The sequence below is a fragment of the Xiphophorus maculatus genome, chromosome 16 (genome assembly GCF_002775205.1).
Source record: "Xiphophorus maculatus strain JP 163 A chromosome 16, X_maculatus-5.0-male, whole genome shotgun sequence".
NCBI lineage: Eukaryota > Metazoa > Chordata > Actinopteri > Cyprinodontiformes > Poeciliidae > Xiphophorus > Xiphophorus maculatus.
This window is the reverse complement of record NC_036458.1, coordinates 20,352,813-20,371,528: the sequence shown is the minus strand read 5'-3', so window position 1 is coordinate 20,371,528 and position 18,716 is coordinate 20,352,813. Positions and strand designations below refer to the sequence as shown.

At 39.9% G+C, this 18,716-nt stretch overlaps 2 protein-coding genes across 7 annotated transcripts in view; both read left to right on the top strand.

The window, feature by feature from the left end:
* The first annotated feature begins 72 nt into the window (after window positions 1-72).
* On the top strand, window positions 73-7,258 carry ddx47 (DEAD-box helicase 47). Its single transcript, XM_014473813.2, has 12 exons — window positions 73-261; window positions 464-557; window positions 1,854-2,042; window positions 2,133-2,204; window positions 2,982-3,100; window positions 4,000-4,071; window positions 4,164-4,280; window positions 4,368-4,514; window positions 4,601-4,738; window positions 4,822-4,892; window positions 5,001-5,130; window positions 6,905-7,258. Exons 1-12 carry the CDS (start codon window positions 73-75, stop codon window positions 7,058-7,060), a joined length of 1,494 nt encoding a protein of 497 aa, XP_014329299.1. The 3' UTR covers window positions 7,061-7,258.
* Window positions 7,259-8,773: 1,515 nt separating this feature from the next.
* Window positions 8,774-18,716, top strand: part of LOC102225124 (myosin-10) — a 67,203-nt gene continuing 57,260 nt past the window's right edge. For 3 of the 6 annotated variants that reach the window (XM_023349522.1, XM_023349521.1, XM_023349523.1), the window contains exons 1-2: window positions 8,775-8,989; window positions 11,234-11,611. In XM_023349522.1, coding sequence (XP_023205290.1) covers window positions 11,267-11,611 — 345 coding nt within the window. In that variant the 5' untranslated portion in view covers window positions 8,775-8,989; window positions 11,234-11,266. Of the gene's footprint in view, window positions 8,990-11,233; window positions 11,612-18,716 lie in introns of all 6 variants that reach the window. The other 3 variants (XM_023349520.1, XM_023349519.1, XM_023349524.1) reach the window with 2 other exon arrangements.

The window sequence follows — 18,716 nt, the reverse complement described above, 5'->3', positions numbered from 1 at the left end:
GTAAAAAAACAAACAAAAAAAAGCTTCGTGATGTTCGCAATGGAGTTGTCAGGAAAAACTCCACTTCCCATCATGCTTTGGGTCCGCGTTTCCGCAGCTGCGCAGTTCAGACGGGAAGACACGTTGAGACGGGGAAGCATGGCGGACCGGAGTCCGGAGCAAAACACCGGCGTAAGAGCGGAGGAGTCTGGCAGCGACGATGATGAAGAACAGATTAATACTGGAGAAAGTGAGGAGGCAGTGAAGACCTTCAAGGACCTGGTGGGTTTGTTTCCCCAGAGCCGATGAAAGAAGACACGTTAGCAACAAAGCGTTGTCGGCTTTCGCATTAGCTAAGCGAAGCTAACGCGTTTCATAAACACTTATTTCCTCAAATGAAACGTCCTCGCCTTGTGTCGGTGTCTGCAATATGTCTCAACACGATTAAAAACACCATATTTTAAAACTGCTTTTCCCTCCGCAGGGTGTCACCGAGGTGCTATGTGAAGCTTGTGATCAGCTGGGATGGAAGAGTCCAACCAAGATCCAGGTGGAGGCTATTCCAGTAGCACTTCAAGGTTTGGTACAAGTTACTTTTCTCACTCTCGGTGCCAAATGGTTTGCAATGCTTTACAAGAGAAAACAAGTCGGGTGTGCAGGACCTAATGGAGAAATGACTAACTTCTGCCCTGCTAATAGCATGTTGTTTTTGAATGCTCAATGACAAATAGTTGGAACATAAAGCAATTACAGCGATAAATAATATTGTAGTATAATGGTAGTGACATTATATTGCAAGAACACATTCTTAAAGATCAATAAACTTTAAATTCTAGTGAACATATAACACTGGACCAGGAAGACACGTATGAAAAAAATATCAAAAATAAATAACAAATTAAATTAATTAAGAAGCCTCTGAAAGCTGGCCTTCAAAAAAAAGAGGCTAGTTGAGACCAAAGCACCAGACTGAATACGTTTGAAATCCATTTTTTTGATAGAGAAAAGAGAAAAACGCTAAATTATGCAAATGGAAATTATTGAGCTCGTTTTAATCTTATCATGCGATTAATTATTGCGACATGTCTGATCACAACCGTTGAACTTGTTCCTATTTTGTCACTTAATTGGATTATTATTGATACACTGCATGACTGCATAACACAAAATAGTGCTTATTTGCAACTTTTTCATTCTTCCAGAAATACAAATCTGCAAAGTGTGGTGTGCGTTTAATTCGGCACTCCCTGTGTAAATATTTTGTAGAACCACCTTTAATTTATAGTTTTTTTTGTAGAATCACCTTTAATTTATAGTTTTTTTTGTAGAATCACCTTTAATTTATAGTTTTTTTTGTAGAACCACCTTTAATTTATAGTTTTTTTTGTAGAATCACCTTTAATTTATAGTTTTTTTGTAGAATCACCTTTAATTTATAGTTTTTTTTGTAGAATCACCTTTAATTTATAGTTTTTTTTGTAGAATCACCTTTAATTTATAGTTTTTTTTGTAGAACCACCTTTAATTTATAGTTTTTTTTGTAGAATCACCTTTAATTTATAGTTTTTTTGTAGAATCACCTTTAATTTATAGTTTTTTTGTAGAATCACCTTTAATTTATAGTTTTTTGGGGGGGCCACACTTTTTTCTAGTTTAGCCAATTCCTTTAGGTTCAAAGTGGATGGAGAGCGTCTGCGAACTGTTTTCTAACCTTTTGCCACAGGCTCAAATGGATTTTGATCTGGACTTTGACCGGGCCGTTCTAACACAGAAACATGCTTTGCTTTAAACAGCTCATTCCACCGTTGATACTTTCAAGCCGAAATGTAAACTCCAACAGCCAATACGTTGTGTTGATCCTCCTGAAACCGCAGGCAGAGACGTCATCGGCTTGGCAGAGACGGGTTCAGGTAAGACCGGTGCGTTCGCCCTGCCGATCCTCCAGTCGCTGCTGGCTTCACCTCAGCGGCTCCACACCTTGGTCCTCACCCCCACCAGAGAGCTGGCCTTCCAGATCTCCGAGCAGTTCGAGGCTCTGGGGTCCAGCATCGGCGTCAAATGTGGTACGTGTCCATGAAACCTGGTTTGTTGTTGGGGATGGAAACACCTTTTAGAATACTATTAATTTTCAACTCGTCTCACATCTGTTGCAGCTGTGACTGTTGGAGGAATCGACATGATGTCCCAGTCGTTGGTGTTGGCAAAAAAGCCACATATTGTTATTGGTAAGAGATTAGTTATCAATGATGCAAGTTATCAATTTAATGAGTTAATCTAAAGTTGATGGATCTTATCAATCGACTAATGATTAACTGATAAGCGACCATTTTCTTAAAAGCCCAAGTTTTCTTTTGTATCAAGAGGGCATATCGTCGTTTCATAACACATTTTTCTTATGCTGAGTTTGAAAAAACAACATAAAAATGGAAACGCATCATTATCTTTAAGCATTTTTTGTGTGTGTCAGCTGTGTTATAACTTGACTGAATAAACAGAAAATTGTGAGTTTCTCACATTAAAAACACATAAAAAAGCCCTCAGAATCAACCGTGTTTATTAACAATACGCGTTTTTATTAAGGTGATAATTTAAGAAGATTTAAGAACGTTGATAATTCAGAACAGAACCGCTTGAAGTGCATTTTTAATCTCACTACCGACCCCGTTTGGACCGTTTGTCTTGCCTGTTCTGAGATGCCTCCACCATCTCCAATTCTGTATCATCACCTAGCGGCGCCCTCTGCTGGATGGCGGTGAAACTACAACACTAAAAGAAGTACTAAGCGGGCTGTATTAGTTAATTGAATGGAACAAATTTTAATCTATTAAACCATTAATGCACAATTAATGGTTGGTCGATTAATTGTTTTGCGTCCCTACTGCTGATGTGTTGTTTTTCTTTTGCAGAGATGTTATCAAAAAGTATGTTAACCATCAAGAAAGGAATAAACTTTGTACATGTAATAATTAACAATTAAATATATATCCATATTTCTTTTTTAGCCACTCCTGGCCGGTTGATCGATCACCTGGAGAACACAAAGGGCTTCTCCCTGCGAGCTCTAAAGTTCCTGGTCATGGATGAAGCGGACCGGATCCTCAATATGGACTTTGAGACTGAGGTGGGTCCTGACAGGACGGGCTGGTATTCACTCTCCTTTAACGTATTCACATTTTAAGTGCTACTTCAACAAACTTAAATGAAATAAAAGGGAAAAAAATAGTTGATAACTAATTTGTGACTATGCTGTGCTTCCGTTGGCATTTTTTTTTTTTGCGTGAACAAGCGATTTTAATTGCATTTCTTATTTAGTGGAAAATTACAACATCGTCGGAATATCGACAAAGTTTTGCGCACATTTGTAATGGAAGCTTATTCTGTCTTGCAACCCTGTTTGATGGTTTTGTGGTCCTCAAAGTCTCAGGGTTTTCAAGAGACTTTGTCATTTTTGACTTTTCACAGTCAGTTCAATTGAAATTTCTTGGCCCATTTTTGCCTGAAGAAAAGAAGCTGCCTGATAATTATGCACACCTTGATGTAGGGTGTTGACCTACATCCTCAGCCCATATTCTCTCTCATTACACAAGCCTCTTTTCTGTTCCAATGGTACTTGGAAAAACCATCAGTATTCCGCTAATGTGGGAAAAAAAAAAGAATTTTGCTAGTGCGCTGTTTCCACCAAATAAGAACCACAACCAAAATCACATATGGATAACTTTGTACACACGATAAGACATTAAAAAAACACGCTGTGCCGTGATCCTCCAACTACTTCCTGTCACCTTTGTCTTTGTGGTTTTTGACCATGTGACTCGTGTGATTCTTATTTTTTTGTTAAAATTGCCACTTTCCCACTAAGCGCATTTATTTCCAAAATCTGAAATTGCACAATCGTACAGCGAGTGGAAACGCAGCACCAACCGACACACAACACGAGAGCGGCGTGCGTAGACGTCGCTTCGGCTCATTTTCACACAGAATCTGTTCGCCTCTGTTTGAGTTTTGCTTTTATTTTTCCAGGTGGACAAGATCCTGAAAGTCATTCCCAGAGACAGACGCACCTTCTTGTTCTCAGCCACCATGACCAAAAAGGTAGTCGCACACTCCAATGTATTTTTCTATAAACTCCCCGTGTTGTGATGTTTGTCTGTCCAGCTCAGATGTTGTGTTGCGTTGACTGACAGGTCCAGAAGCTCCAAAGAGCAGCTCTGAAGGATCCTGTAAAGTGCGCCGTATCCACAAAGTACTCCACAGTAGACAAGCTGCAGCAGTACTACGTCTTTATTCCATCCAAGTATAAGGTAGGAAGTCGTTTGATCTGGTCTTGAGCGGGTTTCCTTTGTTTTATTTTTCTGTCGGCGCGTTTTAAATTGCCCGTTGCGTTGCAGGACTGTTACCTCGTGTCCGTCCTGAACGAGCTGGCCGGGAACTCCTTCATGATTTTCTGTAGCACGTGTAACAACGCCCAGCGGGTGGCGCTCATGTTGAGGAACCTGGGCATCACCGCCATCCCTCTTCATGGACAGATGAGTCAGGTAGCGCTCGCTTTTTCCTTTAAATGAAGCTGAAAAATGATCATATACCAGACCCTGAAACGAAACAACCGCTCCGTTTTGGTCAGAATAAACGTCTCGGCGCGCTCAACAAGTTCAAGTCCAAGTCGCGCTCCGTTCTCCTGGCAACGGATGTGGCGTCCAGAGGCCTGGACATCCCGCACGTCGACTGCGTCATCAACTACGACATCCCTACGCATTCAAAGGTAGGACGGGGCTTTAGGTCGTCGTGAATATTTGATTCATTTCTCCGATGAAATGGTGACGGTGAACCTGTCTGTTCTCCCAGGACTACATCCACAGAGTGGGGCGAACAGCCAGAGCGGGGCGGTCTGGAAAATCCATCACTTTTGTCACACAGTAATAAAAAGATTTTTATTTTATAATTTTAACTGTGCATTCTAATTGTTTTTTTTATCATAATTATTATTTTGCAAAATATTTATCTTGCCATCTCTGATCCTGAAGGTACGATGTGGAGCTTTTCCAGCGGATCGAAAGTTTGATCGGGAAGAAACTGCCGGCGTTTCCCACACAAGAGGAGGAAGTGATGATGCTGGTGGAGCGAGTGAGCGAGGCTCAGAGATTTGCCCGGCTGGTGAGTCGCCTTTAGACGATGCTCGACGTTCTCTGTTGTGGTTTGGCTATCAATAACTACAAATGCTTGTAAAATTTGTAAATTAGCTCAAAACTTCCAAGATGGGACACCGTCTGGTTATCAGGAAAATAAAACCCAAATGGTTCAGCCTCAGTTATGTCCAAAAAATACCTACCTGCTCAAGTACTAAGCAAAAGATGAAAGAACAATGCAAACTAATAAAACTAGCAAAAAGTGAAAAATATGCAAATAAAAATAGACAAAATGATGTGACAGTTCAGTACAAACCGTGAATGTTGAGAAATCAGGTTTATTTATGAAGAATTTGGTCCAAATTGGCTTTCAACTGATTAAGATTAGTTTGCAGCAGAATATTCTGTGGATTCCTCACTCAAATATGTAACACTGCATCATGAAATAACCCACAGAATGATAAATAGTAATATCACACTCCAGTGTGAATGTGTATGATTAAAGACCAAAGTTTTCTTTCAAGAGTTTTAGAGATAAGGTCAGAATATCTTCATCTAATTAAGGTAAACAATTAGCTGGCCGTTTCAAACTAATACTAACAATTAAAACGGAAGGGAAAATAAAACATTAATTTTACAAAGTAATTTTTCATTAAATAGTTAGCTGAATTGGAAGTCAATACATTATTGTGTAATTAATTCATAATCTATTAGTCGCTGTAATTTTGGATCTGACTTAGTATTATTTGATACCAAGATTAAAACAGACATAAATTAGCATTTTATTGTTTTAAACAATCAGTTTTACGTCCAACGTGAACTTAAAGCACCAGAAATAAAAATATTAATTGCTAATAAGCGCCAGCGGTTTGCTAATCCTGGCCGCTCAAGTAGAGACAAGCTGTGTCTTGGAATACTGGGGCTAGCTTTAGCCTCAGTAGCTTTTATCTTTAGCTTAGCATTACGCTAAGATAACAGACTATTTTATCTAGCTTAGAGAGAAGAGAGGAAAGGTGAATGGACTAAGGTCGCATTACTTGATTAAAATGTCTTCATATTAGTCAATAATCGTATTAAATTGTTTTAGAACGTTTTAAAACCAATCACAGAGACATGGACAGTGAAACCCAATCTTTTATTGTGTAAGCTAACGTTTCATTTCAAGGCTTACTTGAACAATTCCAGAAAACATCAAATTTAATTAATTTATTTTTTTAATTGGTGACTAAAGAAAAGGATATATTTTGACCAATATTTTATCAAGCAGCAAAAAAAAAAACAACAACAAAAAAAGGTTCTTTCCTCGCAGCTCTTTAATAACTGCTTTTAAGCAAATAGGTGGAGGCAACATCCTGTGGTGCTTGTGGTTGTTGGCTGGTTTTAAAGATGATGATTCTAACCAGAAATAAACTTCCAATGGTGAAAAAAAATCCAACCTGTGGTGAACCACAGGAAGAAGAAAAAAAGAGAGAGAACTCATCATCAGGAATCACTTTCATCTCTGGCTCTATCTGGGAACCAGGTTTTATATATTTGGAGATTTTTGTCAGTCAGATAATTTATCTGTGCGGAAAACCTGAACAGAAGCGCTCCTGCTGAATTACATCACAAACTCAAGAACTGAGGCGTAGCAATAAAAATAAAAAAGACCCAGACTTCTGTTTTGTTTTGTTTTCTTAAGTTTCCTATTGCTTTAAGACGGCACTCTTGCGTGATTGGTGACGGGTGAAAACAACGTGCCGATTTTTTTTGGAACACGTTTGGAGTGATTGGTGACGATAACGATGGCTGCTCTCGTTCAGGAAATGAAGGAACAGGGAGAGAAACGGAAGAGGCCCAGAGGTGGAGACGGGGACGAGGACGACACGGAACAGGCGAGCGGAGTGAGGAAGAAAGTCAAAGGAGGGCCGGGTGGAGGGAAGAAGAGGGGCGGAGCAGCCTGGAGAGGAGGACGCTGAAGCAGAAAACCAAACAGTAAAATGTACATAACCACAACACAAAATGCCTCTGATGTAAACTTTACTACCATGACGGCTTGTTTTCCACACTTCGCTTTGCGAGCCGACGACTATTTAATGACACAATAAGTGCTCTCTTTTGTCCATGTAGGACTTTTTTTTGTTCATGTGTAATAAAACTTGGCTGTAAAATCTCAAGCGTTCTCATTGGTGTTGGGTTGGGCTTCAGATGTAGCTGCCTTTCAGAGAGGAGGAGGAATGACTGGGATTTAAAGCTCTGAAGGAGAATAGCCTCATGGTTAATATTTTAACTTTTGTTTTCTTTTTCTGAAAAAAGTACTGTGATGCGTATTAATTATCAAAATACATCCCCACAACAGCAGAGTAGAGCTTGTGTGATGTGGATTTTTCTAGGGACGCACTGATCCACTTTTCTTTACTTCTGATACGATACGATATCTGAGGTTAGGTATCGGCCAGTACTGATCCGATAAAGATTACCAACATTTGTTAATTATTGTAGGTCTTCTAAATATAAAGATGAGAAAACTGGCTTCTGTTCCTCCTGAGCTGTATCAACAGAAATAACTCTTTTCAGTGAAGAAATTGGCATTTTGAAAATATATTTGCTTAATGGAAACATGCCAATATTAATCTAGGATGGGGTGTTTGTTTTTGGCTTTTTTTGATTTATTTTTTTAAAATCTGTATCAAAATTGGTTTATTTCGCAAAACTGCAATAAAAAGTTTTTTTCCTCACGCCACATAAGTCACATGATCAACAAATGGATGTTGCCATCAGCACAAACCACGAAGAAGACGACGACAGGAAATAGTTGGAGGAGCATGGCCAGGTAAGTTTTTTAATTACTTATTTTGTGAACAAACTTATGTTTGATTTTAATATTGTTTATTTAAAGGAAACTACAATTGTAAAATTGTTTTTTTTCCCCTTCTTTTTACGTAATTTAAATATTTTCCAGGCATGGATGAAAATGGAGTATGGAAGGAAGAGCATGTTTAGATTTTATTCAGTCGTCCACCCATCAACCATCGTTTTGTTCATTCATCTGCTGATCCGTCCATCCTTTTTTTTGTCCTTTTATCTGTTTGTCCATCATCACACCTTCATTCTTTCTCCCATTTGTCCATCCATCAACACCGATCTGAAAGAGTACGGTTTTAACACGACAAATATGTAAAAATCCTGATAACTGCAACTCCTGCTGCCAATTAAAAATCTAAATATTTAGAGTTTATTCTGAAATATAGATGATATGGTTTCTCACGTGGGGGAAACGATGTGCTCAGAGTCGAGACTTGCTTAGGGCGCCAGCCACATTTGAACCGCCTCTGGAGCAAAAAAAAAAAAAAACAGTTGTAAGAGTTTTTATACATTTATTGCATTTATTCCCACCAAATTAAGGAATTATGGTTTAACAGCCAATAGTAGATAAAGGGAAAGAAACACCGCAAGTTGAAACCCAATTGTTTCTAGGCTACCTCCAGTGGGCGTGCGCGGTACCTAGATATTTTTGGGATAGATTTTAAAGGGACCCACAGCAGTGTCCCGACAAACCAGCCACATAAAAAATAGTTAAATTTTGCCCATATTTAAGAATGCTTTGAAAACGACTTTGTCTTGCAATTTTACGATTATTCCCAGAGCTTCCCTCTGTGTAGGCGCATTGATCTGGGTGATGTGGATCTAGGTGCGCTCGGGTCCATCGTAGGCGGGAGCAGCAGCAGTGGTCCAGTCTGCTCGGGTTCGGAGGGGGGCTCCCACTTCAGAGGCAGCGCTCTGAGCCGGTGGTGCGCACTCACAAGCCGAAAATACATGCCTGCATCTCGGCGGTGTGGAGCTGTTTGCTGCTGCCGCCGCATACGAGGGGACGTCGAGCCGACCGCTGATTCGCTGACAAACACCAGGTAAGTTGCCCGTGTGGCGCGCGGGGCAGGTTAAGGGGATGATGGAGCGCGTGGGGAGCAGACCGTCACGACCAGCCGGGTCTCCAGCAGAGAGAGGAGCCGCTTCGAGAAACTTCATTGTGTTGCTGTTAATTGTGTGAGTGAGTTCAAAGCCGCATTTTGAGCGGCTCCAGTAAAAAAACAGACCGGCGGTGACTATTTAATTGTTAACGAGGTAACATTGATAACATTGTAACGGTGCTGCTTCACCTTTCGTTCGGTAATTGACATAACAGTTTATCTATGGCTGAACGTGACAAAAATGTCCGAACTGCGTATGTGCTGTTTAATTATCCGAATAGTTCACTTTTAAAAATACATTTTATCCGCCGTGTGATGGCACATTTCTGTACCCCGTTCTGCTTCAGCTAGTTATAGCTGTGGCGCAGGTTTTTTTGTCTTTCTTTCTCTTTACTGCAGATAGATATCGATGCAATGCATGCGAGCAGCAACTTTTATTAGCCGAATGACGGCATTACGGGCCGAAGGGGGTAATTTACAACGCAGTGAAGCAGTGAAGTCCTCACACAGGAGGAGGAGAGGAGAGGGGTTGGATATGTGCGCCATTCACGACGCCACTGCTTCCCGTATGATCTAATGCGTAAGCGTGGAGCCTACGCAGTATGCGCATTACTGCTGGGCAGGACAATCCACTAACAAGCCTCAGCCTCAGACCAAAACTTGGCATAAAAGAAAGTTGGTGCTCGTTCAGCTGGGTTTTTTTTTTTGACCGGACCAATCTGCATTCCTTGCTTCGTTCTCTGAGTCTGGTGGCATTGCATCAGGGAGAAGGACAGGGCTGCTCACAAGGAGGATGTTTGATGCCTAATTTGCCAATTTAGATTAGGATCTCAAGTAGTTAGAGGGCGGCTATTTATTCCAAAAGAGGCATAAGTCAACCAACATGCAAAGCAAAACAGTTCTCTATCTATGAGAGAGAAATAGGTCTGCTAAAAGACCAACATGAAGAAATGGAAACACATTAGAGATGCACCGACCAGAGATTTTGTGCTGCGCTGCCGGTACCGATTTTTGTTGGTTGGTTCTTCTTTTGCTCTAGGAAATATAAATAATAATAAAAATAATTAAGCGTCTGGCTAATATGTTGTTATTAAACAGCGTTGACAATTACATTAGATAAAAAATGAAATTACTTTCTCAGACAACAATCCAAAGTTGCTCCAGAGTTGACTCTTTCTGCAAAATCTATAAATGAAGTAAAATTCTGCAGCATATAGAGGAGAGTTATCAATGAATAAAATTAAAGAACTACCAAATATCTCATTTACCATTTTACCAGTACGATTATAGTGTTTCTTTTTTGCATGCAATATGCCCCATATTACAATATATTTTGTATGTTGTTTTCATTTCAATCATTTCAAAATAAATACTCATCGGTGTCTGAGTTAATATTTCAGATGATAAACGTTCAGATTTGCTCTTAATTGTCATTTGTTTATCTTAGAACCAGAGGGGAGATTACACTCTGTGTGTGTGTGTGTGTGTGTGTGTGTGTGAGAGAGAGAGAGAGAGAGAGAGAGAGAGAGAGCAGTCAGTGTTACACAGCTCCGCAATTAAACTTGGATTTTCTTTGTTTTAATACTTTAAAACAAAGAAAAAAGGATTCAAGAGTTAACATTTTAAACCGATTTTAACATCTTATGTTGTTGTTTCGAACAATTAATTCAATGCTAACTTGGTCGCAAGATAAATAGCAATGCTAACCCTGATCGGCAGGGTTAGCATAACTTCAGCCTCTGTGTGTGTTTCCTGTAGATCACGATAAAACAAAACATCATAGAAATTCAAACGAGATTAAAAAAAAGAAGGGATTAGTCCCACAGCATCACCATGGTTTGCAATGCGAATGAAGTGCTTTTCCTCATATCCATCTCATCACAAGCCAGATCCTCTCAAAATGTCAGTAGAGTTCATCAGAAATATTTACATTTACATGTGTGATGGCAGGAAAGAAAGGTCTTTTATCTGCTATGCTTTTTAGACACCAGTTAGCATGTAGAAAGGACTTTATAGTTGTTAAATAGTCTTTGTGACCTCAAGATACTGTCTGCAAATAGGTCTTAGAAAATAAGATTCATAAGTTTATTTTAAGACTTTTTACACCAATAATTGTGAATGGTAAAAGTTAATAGTATGAAGTTAGTAATAACTTCCTACCTCCCGCCCCTCTGTCCTGTACAGGTGTCTACATCGCACTGGTAAATCCCAGGGAAGATGTCTCATCGAAGTGGGCAAGAGGACCCGGAGCGGTACCTGTTTGTCGACCGGGCCGTTGTGTACAACCCGGCCACGCAGGCCGACTGGACGGCCAAGAAGCTGGTGTGGATCCCCTCGGAGCGCAACGGCTTTGAGGCGGCCAGTATCCGGGAGGAGCGGGGAGAGGAGGTGCTGGTGGAGCTGGCGGAGAACGGTAAGAAGGTGGTGATCAACAAGGACGACATCCAGAAGATGAACCCGCCCAAGTTCAGCAAGGTGGAGGACATGGCGGAGCTCACCTGCCTGAATGAGGCGTCAGTGCTGCACAACCTGAAGGACCGCTACTACTCTGGACTGATATATGTGAGTGTTCAGGCCTGAAGCTTTTTGCAAATTGTGATTTTCAGACGGCTCTCTATAGATTATCTATGTTAATAGGTAACAATCCAGTTATTGTTGTGTGGAATTTAATCATTTTGACCATTTTGTTTTGGATTCTTGTTAATTTGGAAAACGGTGTTTGTAAAAGTAGTTTTTAGTTTCTTCCGGTCACCTTCCTCCTATAAATACGTTGCAAAACATGGAAGATCCTGCCCTAAGCAGAAAAACTGCTTGCCAACGATGACTACCAATGGTTTTGCTTTCAAATTGTCAACATAATGCGCTAAATCTTAAATGTAGGTGGAATAAATAAAATATGTTTGGCTACTAATTGTGTAGCACAGCAACTAGATAACAAGATCCAGTGGTATCACATTTCACGTCTTCGCAAAACGTTTTAGTCAGATTAAAAAAAGGCGAGCGAGAGGGAAGGGGGGTCAGTTATGCTAGCTTGACTTTGACTAACTTAATATGTTGAGGTGCTGTGGAATTCTGTGTTTCTGTTCAGTAAAAGACAAAATGATGTGTACTCTCTTATGCATTAGCTCATTTAGTTTTCCGCAAATAACCTAATCTACCACTACTGTATTCAGATGACCGCTTACTAATAATTTCAAAACAAACATCAAGCCTGAAAACATAAAACTGTAACAGACTGAATGTTCTGCTCTTTGTGTGGGAAATATTTGTGTTTTGAATTCTTATGCGCTTGGACAGAATAATAGTGTGAAACTAGAAAATTCCTGAAGAAATTTAACCGGGGCCTGCCAAAGTGTGCCGCTTTGGACCCAGCGTTCTGATGCTAAAAATTAAACTAAATAACATGGACCTGCAACATTCAGTATGTTAAAATTAATGCATAAGCTAAAATGAGTCCAAATGCTAATGTTAGCATGAATGCTGAGTAGCATGTGGGTATCACTAGCATGTTGTCTTACATTCACTTCCTCCATTGAGTGTACTGAACATAGCTAATGTATAAGAAATAACTAAAATGCTTATGTTAGGGAAAAGGATCATAGTGGAAGGAAGTGAAATGCTAATATTTGTGCTAATGCTAATGCATTGCCTTGCTGCGCTAGGCAGCGCACTAACCTGAGAGGAATATTGAGGCTTTTATTTTGAAATTTTCAGCAAGCTTCATTTCAAAGGGCCAAACTAATCCCATGTGTAACAGTGGTTGGGTTAAATCAGTTCTGTAATGCCCAAACATTCTGCCGTGTCTGTAGTAACTCAGAGTTGGAAAATCACAAATCTTTTTCAGTGTAATTCTGGATGCATGGCCTTGGAAAAGTATTAATAAGCTTTAAACTTGTCACCACAAATCACATTTATATTCAACCTCCTTTTCTCGAACCTAAATAAAAACAATGGTGTTTTTATGTGTTTAGCATAATTTCTATCATTCTAAGACAGGTCTGAATCTGAGCAAGACAGGATTGAAATGTTCACGGTTAAAGTTTCTTCTGTTTTTAACATGGGTTTGTCCCCATGATCTAATTCCAGTGGAGCTGCAGCTCCTCTGTGATGTCGACCCATTTAAAATGTGTTTTCCGTGAATAGAATGTGGGCTGTCACCTCCGAGACTCCGACTCGGCCAAAGCAAGGCAGATTTATCAGTTGTCCTTCTGCGAGACAAAACATCACCACTGATTCCCTATAGAAGCCAGCAGCTACTTGGATGCTTTTATGCCGAATTGCAAGAAAAAGAAAAACTTATACAAAAAAAATAGTCCGAAATTTCCAGTAGTTTGTGAATTATCCCATATGGTTTACATTTGATCTCATTCCAGTAGCTCACTGTACTCCTCCTCAGCTCCCCCGTAAACCACAGTGTCATGGTTTCTGGGTTTTCCTGGTTTAAATTGGTTTTGGAGCTTGCTAATTGTCCCCTTGCCTAAGAAAAATTGAAAACATGTGTTTGGCTGTGTTGGTTTTTTAACAGGAAGAGCATTTTTCCCCCCTTCGGCTCAATCGTAGAACACAATCTCCCTACATTTTAACCTTCTCCACAGCCCCTTCTAACACCTCTGTAGACATAATATTACGCCCCCTGCAGGCTGTGCTGTTTCTCAGGGTTATTGGAGAGACTTATTTTGGAGGGACGGATGGATGGAGGGAGGAAGGGATGGGCAAGGGGACATCCCCCAAACCGTGACTATCTGTGTTTTTTTATGAAATATTTATAAAATAGAAATAAGACTCTCACAGGTTAATAACTTTGAGTAAAAACACTGTAGCTTTTATGCTATTAGCAAAAGAGAAATAACAAAAATAATGTATGTAGAAATGACCTAATTGCTTTTATTTGAAAACAAAAAGCAACAATTACTTTCACTGCTGCTAAAGATCACATGTTATCACAGTGACCCTGAGGTGCAAACCACTTCAGCAAATTGAAAGCACAATTACAAATTACAAAAGCACTACAACATTAACAAAAGCACTACAACATTAACAAAAGCACTACAACATTAACGAAATGGAAGAGGGATGTCCCAGTGGGAGTAGACCTAAGAAATCGCTGATTGGACTATAACTTGTTTTAATTTTGAACCGGAAGTTATTCTGCCTTTAACGTGTTTTTTTTTAAAAAACACGTTAAAGTAGTAACCTTACTACTACTATTCGAGTGTATTTTGAGTCAAGACATACATATGAGGTGATACTGGACATGCTCCGGACCAACCACGAAGTGTCAGTTAGTGTGCGTTCACTAAAGACTCATTTACGAAGCACACCAGAATAACTTCCAGTACTAAAGTAAAACGAGCTGTAGTCCAATCATCGATTTCTTAGGTCCCCCACTGGGACATACCTCTTCCATTTCGTTAATGTTGTAGTGCTTTTGTAATTTGTAATTGTGCTTTCAATTTTCTGAAGTGGTTTGCACCTCAGGGTCACCGTAATTTTGCTACTCTGCTGCTTCGAACTTCTTACTAACTTGGGAGTGCAACAAGCTGATAATTAGTCAGGCTATCTGCTCATGTTGCTAGCCTGCATTCTGCTGCTTGACAAAATCAACTTCAATACAGCCTTACCTTAACGAGAGTGATGGCTGACATATGTAATGTGCCAGTTCGACACGATAGCTTACTGGAAATTGGTTGTGCTGTAAAAAAAACATCCTCTACTGCAAAGAGAGAGGAGCCGAGCTGAACGTGGCGGCTGTTACTGTTAATCCAGGATTTGGATTGGCCAACACGGACTGAACGACTTCCTTCACTTCCTCCGCTGCCATTGCTAAAACTACAATTGTAAAAAAGCGCAGAAAATCAACGTCGTCGTTCACAACGTCTCCTTCTGTTTGCTGATTGGCCCGGTTGAAATTCTACCATAGGGAATCCAAGTGAATGGGAGAAATCCCAGACGGAGCTGTGAAGTGAGATTAGAATTGAGCAGAATTGCTTAGTTAGCTGATAGCCAGGTTGTGTTACTGGTAAGCAGGTCATATCTGCTTCTAAACATTCGCATTTATCTTTCTTGCAAAAGAGGGACAATTGTAGTAGCTATCACAGAGTCTCAGCTGCTTCATTCAAGTCCATCCGACACTTTTTCTTGTTTTACATGAAAATGACTTTAAACTTTTGGAACATTGAGACACAGTATTTTCAAATTATATGTATATCTTGATCGCCACCCTATTGGTACCACAAACACCTTTTCTTTTTGCTCATACCTGCTAGCCTTATCACTTCTCTACCCTCTGCTGCATGCTAATATGCCTCTGTGGCTTCTTTGTAGATGTGAAGTCAGTCAGCTTGTTGGGCCAGGTTCTTCATTGTTACAGCTTTCTAACTATGAGGTAGTGAGTCACAGGTCTCTGAAGGGCTACATGCTGGCTAGCTGCACTCGAGCCGCGCTACACGAAGGCCTTTGTGTAGTTAGATAAGCCTCAGCTGTCAGAAAGCCTCAGCATTTCTCCATGGCAATAAGGCTGTCTGTCTATCTGCTTCCTGACGCCCACTGCAACCCGAATGTGGCTCGGTCTCTCGGCTATCTCCATCAGCTCTATTGCCAGTCCCACGCCTTCTGCTTATCCAGAGTTTCTGACTCACTGATCTGACAAAAACATTATTAATGCACACGACTGCGTGTACCTCCACCTTTGCTTGCCAAGGCTTTTTATTGATTTCTCAATGTGTGGCAAACAAACGTCCCTCACTGGACAGATGGAAGGACAGAAACCTTTTATCACCGAGCATGAAACTTTTTAAGCAATTAATTAAACATTCAGCTTCTAAATGTAAATAAGGGATGTGAAGGTGGATCAATAGTTTACTTTCGGAGTACTGGAATAAAATTGCAGTTTATGTCATGTTATATTTACTTGTAAAAATGTGGATTCCTCTTAAACTTTTCCACAGTTTGTCATGTTGCAACCGCTTGCTAACGGTAGAGAACAAATGATCTATCTTCGTTTGAATAAAATGTTGAAAACCATCGTTTTGGCCTATCACATGAAAATCACTCAAACATTTTAAAAATTAATAAAATGCTTTAAAGATGGCTCTTTTTTTTTTAAAAAAAGGAAACATTTAAGGAGTATGAATACTTCTGCAGGGCCGTCACTCCCACATCTAAACTAAAACATCTAGTGTGAAGTACGTTTGAAAAACTTAATGAAACCGTCTTGTTTCCTCTGAAATCATCTGACATCCTGCATCTCAGTTGTCGTGGTTGTGTTTTGAGCGGTGAGTGTCTGAACACTTTGTTAGCTTTGTTATGAAATCGCTGAAGCGGTCAAAGTCAAAGTCTTGTGTGCTCCCAGCAGACCATCGGCTCCTGCCCCCCGCGCCCTGTGCTCTTTATGGGGAGTGTCCCTTTAACGCTGGCATGCCGACCGTGTGATCACAGGCGGCAGATGGGCTCGGCTGTTGTGTCTGCTGTTGCTTGTGTGTTGCTCAGCTGTTACCAGGTCACAGCATCCCCTTCGCTGGATCTGGTTTCACTGTGGAAATTTCACCTTCTCTTTCCTGGACTGAGCTGGGAGTGTTGAGTTCGTTGGTCGGTTGCGACTCGGCGTAAAAGCTGCAGCCGTTCCAGCTGTTCCAGCTCTCTGTGGCGGCGCAGCTGAACGGAGAAAGCAGAACAGAGTCTCTATTTATAGGAGCCACAGTTTTCAGATAGAGGGGGAATTAAATTTTCATTAAAAAGGAGAGTGCTGAGCTAGAATTTCAGCCGGGTCTCTGTCTCTCCACTGCTTAGCAATTTACAGAACAGCTGAGAACGCCACACAGTGTTCGTTACACCTCTACCTTTCGTCCGAATCCGACCTCTGGGAGTTCTGTCAGCTTTATCGCTTCCCTACTCCTCCTTTCTGTCTGCCTACCTCTCTCACCTTCTTTTTCTCATCTACCTTTTTTCTGCATCAGCACTTTAGCATTGGTTGCTCAGTGCTGACTGAAGGCCCAGACAGAGCTGTTACACAACGGCTGCATCATGCCGTCTGCTTCCTGAAAGTGGATTTAATTATTAAGGAAATGTTTCATCACATGATGCTCTGATCTAAGTAGATTATTGTGGGTCATACCTTTTAAAATGTTATGAAGTTGTTTTACTACTGTAACGTACAGCTTCATAAAACTCGGCTTAGTTGGACTCAGTCAAAGGAAAGCATGTATTTTAGTGCCAGGCTGCAAAAATAAAAGGTTATGATGCCTTGCAACAGTGTACCTACATTTGAAACCGGATGTTTACATACACTACTTAGAAAAACATAACTGTTTTATTCTCACTGTGACACTTTAACCCAAAATCAGACTCAATTTTTCCTTTTTTATTTCCGTTAGAATTAGGCCTGTCACAATAACACATTTTTCAGAACTAGAAGTTATTGCGATAAAGGATAATATTGTTGTTTTCAGATGTTTTCAAGTAATATAATGGCAACCGCATAATGATGCAAGAACACACTGTGAAAGATCAATAAATTAACAATTCTAATGGACATTTAACCCTGGAACTGGAAGACATTTTAAATATATAAAATAAATAAACAAAACAACAAATAAAATGAATTATGAAGTCTGTGCAAACAAAATTGTCCAGTTGAGGCCAAAGCACCAGACTGAAGACTTTTGATGTCGAGTTTTTGGTATAAAGAGAGAAAAGAGAAAAATGATAAATCATGCAAATGGAAACTAGTTTGTTTTCATTCATTATGTGATTTCTTACTGTGACAGGCATAGTTATAATTACTCAATTCAAACAGTAAGAAATGTACTTGTAATACATAAAAGAAATATACATAATCTAAGAAAATAGTATGACTGTAAACTATTGGTTTAAATAAAAAATACACAACAAAAAACAAAGATGAATTGCTACACTAAAACATTAAAATAAAAATATACATTTGTACCCCGCCTCTCACCCGGGGCTGATGCCCATAGGCATCAGCACCTCCCGACCCCACTAGGGACAAGGGTGTTAGAAAATGGATGGATGGATTTGTACCTAATTAATAGATCAATTATTAAATAAATCTCTTCTTTTTGCTACTTTGATAGCCTTTAAGGAGACACTAATTTATTTGTCAAGCTGCCTTTTGACCCTGCAATCATTCGCAATCATTCGTTGATTTATTGTTTATTTTCAATTATGGCAGGATTGGTCCTCTATACTTTTCTAGTTTTTGTTTGATAATGGTGTGAAAACCAGTATATAATTTTTCTTCCACTTCACAAACATTACTTTATGTTGATCAATGACATCATATTCTGGCAACATGAAAAAGTTAAAAAGTTTTTTTTATCTCCAGTCTTTGAAACTTTTTTGGGGGGGATAATTTTAGGGTTTTGTTGGCAGTTAAAAAAGTAAACCATTTTAAGAAAAAAGTGCTTTCATTCATTTATACACTGTTGATTTTCTTCATCACTGTTCCTTTTTTAAACGTTCTAATATTTTGTTGAGTTTTACATCCTGCAGGTATGTGCTGTGTGCTCACCCATGTGCTGGGTACACAGAGGAAGGACAACCAGAAACCAGGTCGTCTGTAGGGATAATTCAAATGATAATTCATGGCCTCTCACTCAGCGCTGGCCGCCTTTCTTACTGCCTGCTTGTTTTATCCCACCCCCCAGTG